The sequence below is a fragment of the Canis lupus genome, chromosome 13 (assembly GCF_048164855.1).
Source record: "Canis lupus baileyi chromosome 13, mCanLup2.hap1, whole genome shotgun sequence".
NCBI classification, from domain to species: Eukaryota; Metazoa; Chordata; class Mammalia; order Carnivora; family Canidae; genus Canis; species Canis lupus.
The window spans coordinates 10,753,076-10,767,933 of record NC_132850.1 but is presented as its reverse complement, the minus strand read 5'-3'; the positions used below and the strand labels follow the sequence as shown (position 1 = coordinate 10,767,933).

The 14,858-nt window shown below is 41.6% G+C and overlaps 1 protein-coding gene across 9 annotated transcripts in view; it reads left to right on the top strand.

The window, feature by feature from the left end:
* OSBPL9 (oxysterol binding protein like 9) overlaps positions 1-14,858 on the top strand; it is a 160,756-nt gene that overhangs the window by 143,802 nt on the left and 2,096 nt on the right. For all 9 annotated transcript variants that reach the window (XM_072772118.1, XM_072772117.1, XM_072772115.1 and 6 more), the window contains 10 exons: positions 2,239-2,351; positions 2,480-2,598; positions 7,261-7,346; positions 8,492-8,663; positions 9,819-9,903; positions 10,686-10,796; positions 11,067-11,130; positions 11,250-11,390; positions 13,736-13,814; positions 14,558-14,649. In XM_072772118.1, the coding sequence (XP_072628219.1) occupies positions 2,239-2,351; positions 2,480-2,598; positions 7,261-7,346; positions 8,492-8,663; positions 9,819-9,903; positions 10,686-10,796; positions 11,067-11,130; positions 11,250-11,390; positions 13,736-13,814; positions 14,558-14,649 (1,062 nt within the window). The remainder of the gene's footprint in view (positions 1-2,238; positions 2,352-2,479; positions 2,599-7,260; positions 7,347-8,491; positions 8,664-9,818; positions 9,904-10,685; positions 10,797-11,066; positions 11,131-11,249; positions 11,391-13,735; positions 13,815-14,557; positions 14,650-14,858) is intronic.

The window sequence follows — 14,858 nt, the reverse complement described above, 5'->3', positions numbered from 1 at the left end:
AGAACTTGTGCTTTGGAGCCAGACATGGATTTGAAATTGCTCCAGTACTTACCAGCCGTGTGAACTGAGGCCAGTCACTGAGTCTCTGAGCTGAGCATCCATGTGTGAAGAGAATAATACTGTGTAGGGTTTTTAGGGAGCTTAGATTGTTATGGAGATGAAAACACAGTGTTTGGCTCTTACCAAGGGGCTCAGTAAGACTTTGGATTCTGTTACTGTAATTCAGCTCAGCACTTCACATTTTTTGGTTTAGTTTATTTATGATATGATTACATACTATACAGGTTAGCCTGTTGCAGATAAAGCTTTCCTGTAAGCGTATTATTCTTATCAATGTTGCTCTTATTTTTTAATTAAATTCTTTAAATTTTTTGGTCCCGATTGCAATAAATTATGGAGAAATGAGGATCCCATTTTTTTTTCATTTTGAGAGATTTTGAGCATTTCATTTGGCCCAGACATGGTTTCTTACCTGAGTAAAAAAGAAAAGCACAGCATAGATCTAACCTTTAGAATTGTATATAAAATAAGATACATATTTGAAAGGATTTGGGGTTTTTGATCTATTGATTTAAAATATTGATTCTAGGGGATCCCTGGGTGGCTCAGCGGTTTAGCATCTGCCTACAGCCAGGGGCATGATCCTGGAGACCTGGGATCAGGTTCCACATCGGGCTCCCTGCGTGGAGCCTGCTTCTCCCTCTGCCTGTGTCTCTGCCTCTTTCTGTCTCAAATAAATAAATAAATAAATAAATAAATAAATAAATAAATAAATAAATAAATAAATATATTAAAAAAATAAAATATTGATTCTATTTTGATGATGTATCAAAGAGCCACAAAACATTTTGAAAATAACTTTCATGCAGCTCTTTTATTTAATGATTTATTTAATTTGATTTCTCTTACCTAGGTCTTTTACTCATATTTTCCATTGGCTCTCAAAGCTGTGAGGTAGACATTAGTTTCAGTACCTTGTGATGTATACTACTAAATTATCAAAGAAGCAGTAGTTACCTAAGGATTTTAAGAAAGTAAGTAACTAGGACAAACTACGTTTAAATTAGAATACACATTGTTCTAATACTGTAATATTAGAATGTTCTAACGTAGGCAGAGCACAGAGGATTGTTTGGGTAGTGCAGCTATACAATACTATAATGATGTATACTTCTCTACATTTATCAAAATTCATAGACTGTTGTACCACCAAGAGTGAACCCTAATGTGAACTGTGGACATCAAGTCAGAGAATGATGTGCCAGTGTAGGTTCATTAGTTATTACAAGTGAGCACACTCTGGGGTGGGATGTTGATAATATGGGAGGGAAGTTGGGCATGTTTGCGGAAAGGAGCACATAGGAATTCTGTAGTTTCTACTCAGTTTTGCTGTGAAAAACTGCTCTAAAAATGAAGTTTATTAAATAAATCAAAAGAAGGTAAGTAATTAGGGCAAACTGTGTTTAAATTAGAATATATAATATGCTTTGCATCCATAAATCTGTAACAAAAAACTGGTCATGTGTATACTATTTTATATATAATATCTGCAGTATGAAAAATTTGGTTTCTTTTTATATTTAATAAGTAAATTATGACTTTGATTATTTTATTAATATACAACTAATTCTGGATAAGTTACAGTTATAAGTATAATAATAGAGGAAACTTTGTTTAGACCCTATTAATATTTTAACCAGCTCATAATTTCAGTTACCATAAATTTGCTTGTAAAAAATACCGTGCTTTTGTATTTTGTTATTTCAAATACAGTTTTTAAGTGACTGGAAATACTGTTAAATACCAGTGTGGGCTTTTATCAAAGGATCTCAAAAATACAGAGAAAACATCTTCTGAGACTAAGTATGACAGACTTGGCAATTTTTGAGGTTCTAGAAATTGTTGCAGAGAATTATATTTTTCTGTAAAGTAACGTGACAAGAAAATGAACTCTAGCTTTAAACTTAGATGCAGAAGCAAAAATCTTACTAATATTTGATGACCTTTTAGCATGATTTGGTTGAGCACACACTATGCAAAAAAAGTCTCGTAAAGCACGAGACAGGAAACCTAGTTCTCACACTTTACAGTTTCCAATCTCAGAAGAAGGGTTCGGAACTGTGTATGTGTGACCAGCTCACTGTCATTGATCGGCCTGTATTGGTTTCAGATAGCCTTGTAGGTTAATGCCTTACTCTGACTCTCAGTTGCTTAAGAAGGTGATTACTGGTTTTTCAGTTCATCCGGATCTGCCTCAGTCTTGACACACAGCAGCTCAGGAAATAGTCTGAAGCGCCCAGATACCACAGAGTCGCTTAATTCCTCCATGTCCAATGGAACAAGTGAAGCTGGTAAGTGACATTGGAGAATTTGACTCTTTTTCCTAAAAATATTTGTTTGAAAAAAAGATTTGTGACACTGGTAGCATCACAGGTTGGTCTGACTTAACACCAGTCTAAGCAGATCTGTTTTATTTTAGACCTTTTTGACTCACATGATGATAGAGATGATGAAGGGGAGGCAGGATCAGTAGAAGAGCACAAAAGTGTTATCATGCATCTCTTGTCACAGGTTAGGCTTGGAATGGATCTGACTAAGGTAAGAAACAAATTTGGCATTTGCTGTTAAGTCTTACTGTGTATGTGCGGGTTCTCGGTGATTGTGTAGTGAATGTGGCTTGAAAATGTAGCGTAATGACATAACTTCCGTTTATACATTTGTGGTTTAATATATATGTAGATGAGTAAACTGAGAATTTTTACAAATGGGTGAAATACATGAAGCTAGAATTCATAGAAATAGTATATGTGGATAATATGAATTAAGTAAGATTTGGGTCTTACTGGGGTCTTATATTATGAATTAATTAATAATGTTGGGCCTGATTAGTAGTTTGGATAAAACCTAAAGCAGTGTGGTTTGTCCAGAATCAAAATGAGCAGAGTTCTGATCTTGAAGTTAGAGGACCTGTGTTTGCATCCTGCCTCTGCTATCACCAAACCATGTGACCTTGAGCACGTCTCTTCCTCTCTGATCTTTGCGTTTCTTATGCAAGATGGACATACAGTGTCCACCTCCCAGGGCTGTTAAGGATTGGAACATGTAGCAAATGGGAGATTGATTGTATGACAAACCTTGAGCCACTCAATTAGTTTAGTTTAAATGTTAATTTGATTTTAAACTTGGTTCTCTAAACAGAATGCCCTGTTAATTTAGGAGACTAATGCATATAGGTGCCTATTGTATTTCCCTACCACTGTGCTAGAAACCTCATCCTTGCACTTAATTCTCCCCACAGCTCTGCAGAGGTGTTGTTAAAATTTTATGGATGAGGAAACTAAAACTCATAGAGACTGAGTAACTTGACTAGCAAAACAGATTCTGATATGATCTGTGATTTCAAAATTTGCAGTCTTTTTACTGCCAGCTCTTATCTTAAAGACTTGAGCTGCAGTCACTTAGATTGTTGCTCTATCTGGCTTTAGAAAGTTAATAAAATTTAGGATGCTCACTTCTGTTATGACCAGATCAACTCCAGTGCTAGATAGTCTTTGATACCTGTCAGCTTCACTCTGGTTTTGGATTTAGAGGGCTGTTGAGGAAAAAACTAATATATAATACTTTCTAATAAGTGTCTGTAATAAAACCTTTTTACCTCAAATCTAAATGAAAACAGAAACAGCAATAATTTGTGGAATCCAACATACTTGCCAGGAATGTTCTAGGTAAGAGAATATTTGCAGGAGTTTGTCCCAGAACTTTTTCCATGATCATTAGATTGCATAATTGCTAGGTCAGAATTCTCACTTCAAATTTGTTTGTTAGAGCTTAATTTTAGATGTTGACATCTAAATATTTCTTTTCTGTATCTTCCACTGTGGTCAGTTTTGGTCTAATGGAAGACTCCTCAGAAGATAGCTTGAACAGTACTAAGTGTATTAGCTCCTATAATGAGAAAGCTAGAAGTAGAGTGGTTCTAGGATTGATTAATTCAATCAGTTGTGTGAGAAAGAAGCTAGGTTCCTTTTGTCACTTTGTTCTTCCATCCTTAGCATGTTGACTTTCACACTCAGGCTTGTCTCCTTGTCATTGCAAAATGGCTGTCACACTTCCAGTCTTCCCATCCTTAGGCAAATAATGTCAGGAGGCAGAAAAATAATTTTTCATGGATTTTGTTGTTGTTGTTGTTGTTGGACATTCTTCTCCTGAAGTGGCCCGTCAGACTTCCAGCTGAATCTCATTGGCCAGAGCTATGCATGTCCCACGCCTAAGCCAGTCACTAGAAAGGGAGGTTAAATGATAGGAATAGATTAATCTGCATTCACCCCCTTGAGATCCAGGAGGACCCTGTGACTCTTACGGCAACCTATAGCCTCAACCTGAGCAGAATCAGAATTCTGTTACAAAGGTTGAAGCAGGAATGTGCACAGACAACCAAAAGTGTCTGCCACAATCAAGTGTGTAATCCTTGGCTCACATAATTTTCTCCGCCAGATAATCTATATTTGGTTCATAGCTATTGTATGTGCTTGTTATATTATGAAAGACATAATTCTTTTCTAACCAAAAATGTTAAAAATTAGCTATTTTAGAAATCTTTACTGGCACAAGTGGATGGCTGTGATTGCCAACAGATTCTGAAATCTCAATGCCATTATGTATTCCAAAGTATTGCAATAATGTCATAAATTTTTATCTCATTCTCCTATTTATAAAATGTATCTTTTCACTTCAGATACTTTCTAAAGTTATTTCCCAAATACTTTGTACTGTTTGGAAATACTACAGAGTCACATCTCATTTACCTTGCTTGGTCTTCAAAATAGTTCTAAGAAAGATATAAGCAGGACATATAATTATTCTCCTTTTACATAAACTTAGGTTATTTTCTAGGGCTGCCTCATACCTAAGTGGCGGCAAAGTAAGTACTGGAACCCAGGTTGAAGAAAACCTAGACCTGTTCCAGTTACTTGACATAATGGCATGTATAAGGGCTAAAAACATTGAAGATGATCTGTTTAATGAGAGTTCTCAAGAATTTTTTTAAGTAGAGAGGAAAAAAATCTTTTTTTTTTTTTTTCTGATTACATATAAAATTTTGGGTTTTAGCCATTTCTTCTTTTTGAATGACCTGTTCAGTTCTTTTGTTCATTTTTTTTCTGTTGGTAATAGTAATCTTTTTCTTGTTGATTTACAAGAGCTATTTATGTATTAAAAGTACTTATTCCTGGGGGGCCTGGGTGGTTTAGTCCTTTTAAGTGTTCAACTCTTGATTTTGGCTCAGATTATGATCTCAGGGTCATGAAATTGAGGCCCGTGTCCAGCTTTGCACTGTGGGTAGAGCCTGCTTGGGATTCTCTCTCCCTGTCCCACCGCCTCTCCCCCCCACCACCCCGTGCTCTCGTGTGCTCGTGTGCTCTCGCTTGTTCGCTCTCGCTCTTTCTCAATCAAAAAACAAAAAAAAAGGTACTTCTGTTTTGTTCTTCAGCATTCTTACTTGACAGTTTGTAGTTTCTTCAAGAGTAGTAAAAAATTGGTTGCACCAAGTCAGCACATAAGCTTACCCACCAGTCTAAACAGATTTACATTATGAACATACATAAGATGGAAACATACATAAGAAAATGTTTACTTAAAATGTACACTCTGGAGTTGGATTATAAACATTCTAAATGTTAGAGCCGTAGTGCCCTTTTCTAAGCTGTGTCATCCCATCAGCATCTCCTATAATCTTTATATACCCAGCCACAGTGGCCCCTGGGTCAGTCGCTGTTACACACGAGTTCCTGTCTCCATGTCTTGTTTCCTGCCATGTCCATGTCTTGTTCTTCTGTTTTCTCCTCTGTTGCAGTCATACTCTTATCTAACGCTTTTCTCTAGTTCCACCTCAGTGAATCATTTCCCAGCTCTGCCCTCATTCTGGTCCACCAGCAGAGCATGATCTTTCCCTCTCCTGAACTTCCAGGATGCTTTGAATGTCTTGTATGTTTGTCACATTCCACCTAAGTTGGTTTTTTTTGAGATTTAATTTATTTCTTTGGAGAGAGGGAGGAGGGACAAAAACGGAGGGAGAGGAAAGGGAAAGAACCTCAAGCAGGCTCTTTGCTGAGTGCGGAACCTGATGCAAGGCTTGGTCCTGAGATGATGACCTGAGGTGAAACCAAGAGTCAGACGCTTAACTGATTAAGCCACCCAGGTGCCCCAACACTCCACCTAAAATTTAAATACTTGTAGTATTCTTTCCTGTTTACCTTTGCCTTCACCACATTTAACACAGGATCCTGAATAGAGCAGATATACAGTAATTACTAAATTTAAGAGAATTTTTGTTGACTTTGGTGCTCCACAGTGAATAACTTCTATTCCGATAGACATTTCAAAAACTGTTCTTTCATTCTCTAATGAAATTCTTCTCTTTTTATAATTGATTGTTCCTGATCTTTTTCATTCCTTCTTCCCAGTTTCCTCTTTATACTTTTTCCTGTGCTACATTCCCAGCCCCTCTGCATTTTTCTTCCTGGGCTCAGCCCCATGGTAGAGAGAGTTCATGGATTCCCCCATCTTTATTCTTTCCTTTATTCTTTTAATACTTAAAGCATTAATTAGCATTAAATTAATGCTAAATTTTCTTGCTGTGTAATAGTATTCATGTGGTCCTTGCATTCTAGGAGATCATTTATTTGAGGACAGAGATGTGTAAGTAGATCAATTACCTAATTAAACTGATGGTAGTAGAAAAGCAGCATTAGAAAGTGCACAGACCTCTTAGTGTCAGACCCAGTTTGAATTCCACATCATTATGGAGCAGTGAGAAAATTTCGCACTCTGAGCTTCATTTTTCTTGACTGTAAAATAGGGATAATAATTTCTTCAGAACAGGATTGTTGTACAGTTGAGTAACATGATGTGTGTCTAAGTCCCCTGCAGGTAGCAGGCATCACAGGGTAGCTGCTGAATGTGGTTTGTCATTGTTATGCTGATTCGGGAGCTGTAGGGAGATGGCGCAGGGAAAGTGACATCTGAACCTTCAAAATCTGTTTTCTGTTTCCTATCTGCTGGGCAAGTTCATGGGCATTTCTGAATCAGAATAGTTTGGGAAGTAGGTATCAGAAGCATGCCTGGGCAGTATAGGGTGGGTATTACCATGATTGCAATGAGAGTTTTGGGTTTGGGTTTTTTTTTTTTTTTTAAAGCAGTTCAGCAATCTGTTTATCTGTAGTGCAATTTGATCCTCAAGGGTCAAATGTATATGTTTTTCAGGTAGTTCTCCCAACATTCATTCTTGAAAGAAGATCTCTTTTAGAAATGTATGCAGACTTTTTTGCACATCCGGACCTGTTTGTGAGGTATTTGACTGAATACTGTAGTTTCCAATTTTTAAGATGTTACTCAGTAGCTTTCTGTTGGTACAGGATAGATGGATTCCTGACGAAATTCAATTATCTGAATTTGGCAAACCTTTCTAAAGCACCTAGTGCTTGCCAGAAAAGAAAGTTGCAGTGTCTGCCCTTGAGGAGCTTACTGTCTAGCTTCCAGATTCTGGCTCATAACTTTTAAATATCAGTTTGCAATATTAGATATATGTACAAAGGGGAAGATAAAGTTGGCACCGATTTACAAGGAGGTGAGTCCACATTGCTTTTCAGTGGTAGCAGGAAATTTTTCTTCATAGAGGATGTTATAATCCGTCTTCTCTGATTGTATTCCTTGGCCTGGGAGTGGGGTTGACTGGAGCTAGATACAGATCATTTTGAGGTTTCCCGATGGGTGGGCACATTGACTGACACTGGTGTACAGTTGACCCTCGAACAACATGGGGGTTAAAGGTGCTTACCCCCCACATAATCGAAAATCGGTCTGTACTTTTGACTCCCCAAAAGCTTCACTAATACTAGCCTACTGCTGACCAGAACTCTTGCTGATAACACAAATAGTATTAACAGATTTTTGTATGTTTCATATGTCATATATTGTGTTCTTTTTTTTTTTTTTTTTAAAGATTTTTATTTATCTATTCATGAGAGAAACAGAGAGGCAGAGACATAGAGGGAGAAGCAGGCTCCCTACACGGAGCCCAGTGCGGGACTTGATCCTGGGACCCCAGGCTCACGACCTGAGCCGAAGGCATACGCTCAACCACTGAGCTACCCAGGCGTCCCTGTATGTTGTATTTTTAGAATAAAGTAAGTTAGAGAAAAGACATTATTAAAATCATAAGGGAAAATACATTTACAGTACTTTACTGTGTTTATTGAAAAAAATCCACATGTAAGAGGACCCGCACAGTTTAAACCCATTCAAGGGTCAACTGTATACATTTCTCAAATTCACCGAGTAGTTTGTTCTGTCACATACATTATACCTCAGTTCTAAAACGTCTCGGTCCTGGGTCCTCTCAGCCTGGCTTAGGGTGGACCACGCTGAGGAGGGCGGCATCAGCTTGTGTCCTGTCAGAAAGCAAGACATTAAATTTTCTCTTTCTCCCTTGCAGCATTAGTGACCAGAAGGATGCCAGAGATCGAATGGTTCAGGTTGTGAAATGGTACCTCTCCGCATTTCATGCAGGAAGGAAAGGATCAGTTGCCAAAAAGCCATACAACCCTATTTTGGGTGAAATCTTTCAGTGTCACTGGACATTGCCAAATGATACTGAAGAGAATGCAGTGAGTTTTGTGCTGATGTTTTTAGTGATCTTAAGTTGCATACTGATTCAAGATTGCATTTTATTTGGGGGTAGATAATGTAAAGGCAGTATCCAAAGATGCTCAGCACCCACAGAACAGGGTTGTTGGGTCGGTCAGCATACTCTAGATATAGTGAACATGGAAGGGGTGGCATGAGATGAGATTCAGAGATCAGGTCATGCAAGGCCTTGTGGCCCATAGTGGTAATTTTGTGGCTTTTTGTTTTAAAAAGATCACTGTAATGATTTTGTGAAAAATGAATTGGAAAGGGGCAAAAATAGAAGCAAGGAGAGACCACTGAGGAAGTTTTGGCATTATTCCAGAAGAGACACAGTTTATTTGAGCTATATTGGGGAGGTAATACTGTTAAAAGAAAGGGGACAATCAGAGATGAGCCCTGCATGTGAGCTTTAGCAATTGATTGATGCCATTTACAAAAAGGAAAAAATATTACATTTGGGGAAGGGAAAATCAAGAACTCTAATTTGAAATATAAAGCATGAGTTGTACGTGTAAATGGAGTTGTCAGGGAGTCAGAATTTTGAGTCTGGAGTTAAAGGGAGAGATCTAGGCTAGAAATGAGGCTTTTAGAGATTTTAGTGTGTTTAGATGACATTTAAAGCACTGGAATTGGGTGAACTTACCTAGTAAGAGAGAGAAGAGCAGACCTGAGTCCTCAGGGCCCCAACATTTAGTAGCTGATTTGAGGAAATCTGCGGAGCCCTAGCCCACAGTCCCTGGCTCAGGATAGCCTCTGAGCAAACCATCCAGTCCTCTCTCCCTTTCTGTGGGATTCGTCACGTGTGTCCTTACTGAGGACAGAGGCAGTGCTGTGTGTCGTCCTTGCTTACTTGGCTGACATTGCTAAGTGCCTGCTGTCTGCGCACACCTGGCCGAGTCAGGCACCTCCTGCTTGCCTTCAGGGATGTCGTAAGGAGGTCTGGTCGGGGGACACCGATACAAAGCTGTAATTCCAGCAGTGACATTAAGTGCCATAATGACATTATGTGTAAGGTGCTGGGATGTGTGGAGGAGAGAACAGTTAAGCACTGGGGAGGTGGACTCCAGTTGTTAGACTATCCACAGTGTCCCTTGTTTATCCGTATCAAAAGAAAATGTTATGTTTGCTTACAGGAGCTAGTTTCCGAAGGGCCAGTTCCCTGGGTTTCCAAAAACTGCGTGACATTCGTGGCTGAGCAGGTTTCCCATCATCCACCCAGTAAGTCACCGAGCTCCTCTGCACCGTCCACTCTCAAACTGTTCTGTCTAAAGGGGGTCATTAAAAGCTCCATATAGCTGGGGCACCTGGGTGGCTCCGTCAGAGAACGTGCAACTCTTGAACTCAGGGCTGGGTGTGGAGCCTACTTAAAAAAATAATTTTAAAAAAAGCTCCACGATTGAGGTCACTTTAGTTGGTTTTGTGGCTGTCTGTATTTTTCTAGCCTTATGAAGATTGGCTCCTCCTATCTGTTCCTTGTGTAGGTACCGAAGGTTCTCTTCACTGATTAACTGCGTGTAAAAAGCAGAGATGTGGGAAACGAACTTGTTATCCTTCTACGGTCATCTTACACATAACGAGCTGTGCTCTAGAGACCTCAGCCATTTTGAGAGTTTATATAAATTAGAACAGTATGTTCCTGACATAGTGGGCAAAGTGTATATCCCTAATGTCTCCATTGCTCAACGGTGTTAAGACTGGAAATACTGGGTGGGCCCAGGTTGGGGCTAGGGCAGCAAGGACATGTGTGCTGACCAGAAGATTTCTAAGTCTCCAGGATTGCTACAGCCTCATGGTTCAGGGAGGTTCCTGCCCATATGGCCCTAAATGGTGCTTGCATTGGGATAAACAGGGTATAAAAGGCAGTTAGGTACCCCCTGGCCTCTTTCGATGCTATTCTTTGAGGGACATAAGGATTTTCCCCCTGAAGCCTGTTTTTTCTCCAGATGGAGTGGGAGAGGTGACTGTAGCTATGTAGTGTATTAAAAACAATTTTTGTTCAGTTTCAGCCTTTTATGCTGAGTGCTTTAACAAGAAGATACAATTCAATGCGCATATCTGGACCAAATCAAAATTCCTTGGCATGTCAATTGGGGTGCACAACATAGGGCAGGGTAAGTCTCTGCGCATGGGGTGTACCGGAGTATTAATAGAATTTTATTCTAATATGTGCTGGCCCCTAGCCTAGTGAGGGGAAATGGCACCAAGAAGGCCAGACTGGATGTCATTGTTTGCATAAAAAGCATGTATTTTGGGGAGGAGAGCAGGCATGGAGGGTGCAAGATTGTTTTTTCCTAAATTGAATGGAGTGTCCATCAACCAGACAATAAAGCCTTACGGCCACTTGACACCACTCCTCACACTCTCTATCCTTCTCCCCACAGGCTGTGTCTCGTGTCTAGATTATGACGAACATTATATTCTCACGTTCCCCAACGGGTACGGAAGGCAAGTAGAGCTGACTCCATTTCCTCCCCTCAGCTGGCAGCAGACCCTGCTGTTCCAAAGCTGTACTTCTCCTCTCATCCTCTGAACTGTCAGCCTTACCTGTGCTTTTGATTTTGCAGGTCCATCCTCACAGTGCCCTGGGTGGAGCTGGGCGGAGAATGCAATATCAGTTGTTCCAAAACTGGCTATAGTGCAAATATCGTCTTCCACACTAAACCTTTCTATGGGGGCAAGAAGCACAGAATTACTGCTGAGATTTTGTAGGTATTTTGTTTTTCTGCTTTGGTGCTCTTCTGCTTCCCTGAAATACTTTTTGTCTTGAACTATAACTTTTATTAGGAATTGACTATTTTAATGGTTTTGCCTTTGTAAACTTCTTTCACAACCTATATTTATGTCTGTTCCTAAAACCTCGTATCAGAAAGAGACCTCAAATCTGGGTTCAGTACAATCAGAGGTCATTCATTGATGGGATTTCCTTCCAAGGAACCCAAGAGGAGTCTTCCCAGATTGCCAAGTTACGCAGATCCTAGATTCTGGACTCCGTACTGCCGATTGGACCACAGGGCTAGTGTGTGCAGTGGACACTGTGATTCCCAGTGCAGTGTCTCCCGCATCCTCACAGTCCCTTTATCTGGCCTTTGCTGGGGAAAAAGAGTAACCATCACATCTCGGCTTGGTTCCGGCTAGGGTCAAATGAATACAGCTGTACTGTCTGGGTCACAAGTCAGTTGGGTGGATTCAGAATCTGGCTGGAAGAGGAGAATCTGCAGAACTTTGTCTTCCCTGCGAGGCCTTACTGGGACCAGTGTTGCAGATGGAAGATAAATGACTGTGGTTAACCAGTTTTCCAGGGATATAACTGGGACGACATAATTAGCATCCAAAAATATCTTGAACAGGAAGGACCATGAACACATGATGAAGTTTACTAAACTTCAGTCAGAGAAAACGGGCAGAGCTCAGAGAGCAGCCGAGCCACCACTGGAATGCACATGCACCCCCAAACAGTCAGGTGCTGGAGACCAGCAGGTCCAGGGCAGGCGGGCGGGCCTGCTTCTCAGGGTCTGTGGAGGTCACCGGCACCCACGGGAACCGCTGGCTCCGCAGCATTTCCCTCCATCGTAGTGATAGAGTAGGAAGACTGCCCTCAAAACAGGGAGCAGAGAGAGCCCAGCCCTCCGAAGGGGCTGGAGCACAGGGTGAATCGCGGAGCTGTGTGGCTCTCAGAGTCGGTCTCCCGACTCCCTTACACTTAAAAATTAAGAACCCCAAAGAGCTTTTGTCTTATGTCAAATAATATCCATTGATATTTCGCATATTAGAAATTATTTTAAAATATTTATAAATAGGGGTGCCTGGGTGGCTCAGTGGGTTAAGCATCCGGCTCTTGATTTGGGCTCCTGTCATGATCTCAGCGTCGTGGGATTGAGCCCCACGTCAGGTTCCGAGCTCAGGGCAGAGTCTGCTTGAGTTGTCTTCTCCCTCTGCCCTGGCTTGTGCACAGGAGTGTCCTCTCTCTCAAATCTTTAAAATATTTATAAATACATTTACAAAGGACAGCAATAGCATTTTTTATGAAAAACCTTTTCCAAAACTCTTCTTTAAAACATTTGTGAGAGGAGAGGCATTGTTCATTTTTTGAATTTTGTAAATCTCTGATACCCTTACTGGAAGTTTGCGGGTGTCCCGGCCCCTGGGAAACACTGTATACTTGTGGGAAAATGAGGGTGCAAAGGGCAAGTTGACATCTTAATAGGATGAAAATAGTTTTGACCTAAGAGTGTCTTGGGGAGCCCCCAGGTCCCCACCACCCTGAGAAGCGCTGCGCAAAGGCTTTCTAAATGTGGGATTCTACTGTTGTTCTTCCCCTTTGTCCCCCCTTCCAAAGCCCCCAAATCAGAAGAAACTCGTTTCAGTCCAGGAATGGCAGCTTGCACCCTTCTCCCCTGGGCATTTGCCTTTCTGAGCCTTTTAGAGCCACTTCTGTGTTCCTGCCAAACCCTTCCTAACCTGTCCTTTGTTGTGATGTTTCACTTCCCAAATTCCACACCTGCCACGCATCCCAGTCCTGTCCTCTAGAGGCCTGTTGGGTTTTTTGAGGAAAGGATCCTTCCTTGGAAAGAGGTCAATTTGACCGTTGGACCTCTGGACCCTTCCTTGGGATGGAAAGCCTGCCGTCCCGTGTTACATCCTTAAGTGAGACCTCCTGTGACCTTCATTTCAGCCCTTTCGCCCTTGCTCTCCATTGCTCACACACACACCCCATGGCACTTAGCACCCACAGTCTGAGGCGGTCTCCACATGAGGCTGTGAACAGCCTCAGGGCAGGCACGGTCTCCGCGTTTGTGGCCCCAGTACGCCCAGAGCAGGGCTCTCTTGCTCATCTGTACCCACTGCTCGTGGGACCTGGAGTCCAGTAGCGTCTTGTTTAGGGGCCTCATTCTTCCAGTTGGCTCGGAAATCCAGTTCTACGGGTCTGCTTTTATCGGAGACTTCACAGCCACTCCTCTGTGTCCTGCCCTGGGGGGGAGGGGTGCACTGACCAGATTCTTGGGAGAGCTTTCAATTTAGGACTAACAGAAATGTTTCCTTTTCTATCTAGTTCTCCAAATGACAAGAAGTCTTTTTGCTCGGTTGAAGGGGAATGGAATGGTGTAATGTATGCAAAATATGCAACAGGGGTAAGAACCTGTATTTCACTCTTACTTGAGGTGACGTTGAAGTGTAGCCTTCCTTCATCCGGAAATGGAAACACCAAGGCCAGATCTAGTGCCATCTCTTCAGGGAAATCCTTTTTCCTCCCCAGCAGTACAGTGAGATTTCTTTTCCCCCTCTCAAAACACTCAGTGTATGTTTAAAAAAAAAAACAAAAAACAAAAAACAAAAAACAAAATACAAAAAAAAACCCTTGACATATATAGTAAACACCCAGTAAATGATGGCTAGATCATTACACTGGATGCTAGGTTTATAAAATTAAGTGCTAAACTAATTTGTCTGTGTTTGTATACACAGCTTGACTTTTTATGAGAAAGGTCTTTCCTGCCTGGCACCACGGGGACAGAAGCGAGTAAGCTAGTCCTTGACCTCCAGGAAGTCGCCAGCAGTACTAAAGTAGAAGGAAGGTGGCCTGGGGTTGACAGGAGCAATGAACTGGATTCTGGACTTGGAGACACTCAGCCTGAAAAGTGCTTCAGCGTTTAACATTAGAATCAGTTGTTTATGGGCCCGAGTTTTCTAAGAGATTAGCACTGAGCACGTAGCACAACCGCGCCGTCTGGGCTGAGGGGCGTGGGAAGCCGCGGCCCGCCTGCCAGTCGGGGTGGGATTTGGTTAGTAGGTCTGTTACAGGCTTCTGGAAAAAGGACTCTTCGTCCCAGAACAGGTGGGACAATACAACATCTACCTTCATTTTGTTTCCTAGGAAAATGCAGTTTTTATAGATACCAAGAAGTTGCCTATAATTAAGAAGAAAGTGAGGAAGTTGGAAGATCAGAACGAGTATGAATCCCGCTGGTAAGCGTGCTTCTGGGCCGTGGCAGGCGGGGCCTCGAGGCCCGGGGCCTAGGGCTTAAGCCAGCCTGGTCGCCTGCTGCCCTAAACTGGGAACCGCCTGAGTTGGCGTGAGCGCCCCGGAGACGAACCCGTACGTGTCTGACGCTGGGGAGAGTAAGCATCCGCTGTGTTCTGGCCTGTCAGCAGCCTGTGGGGCCCAGTCGAGGTGT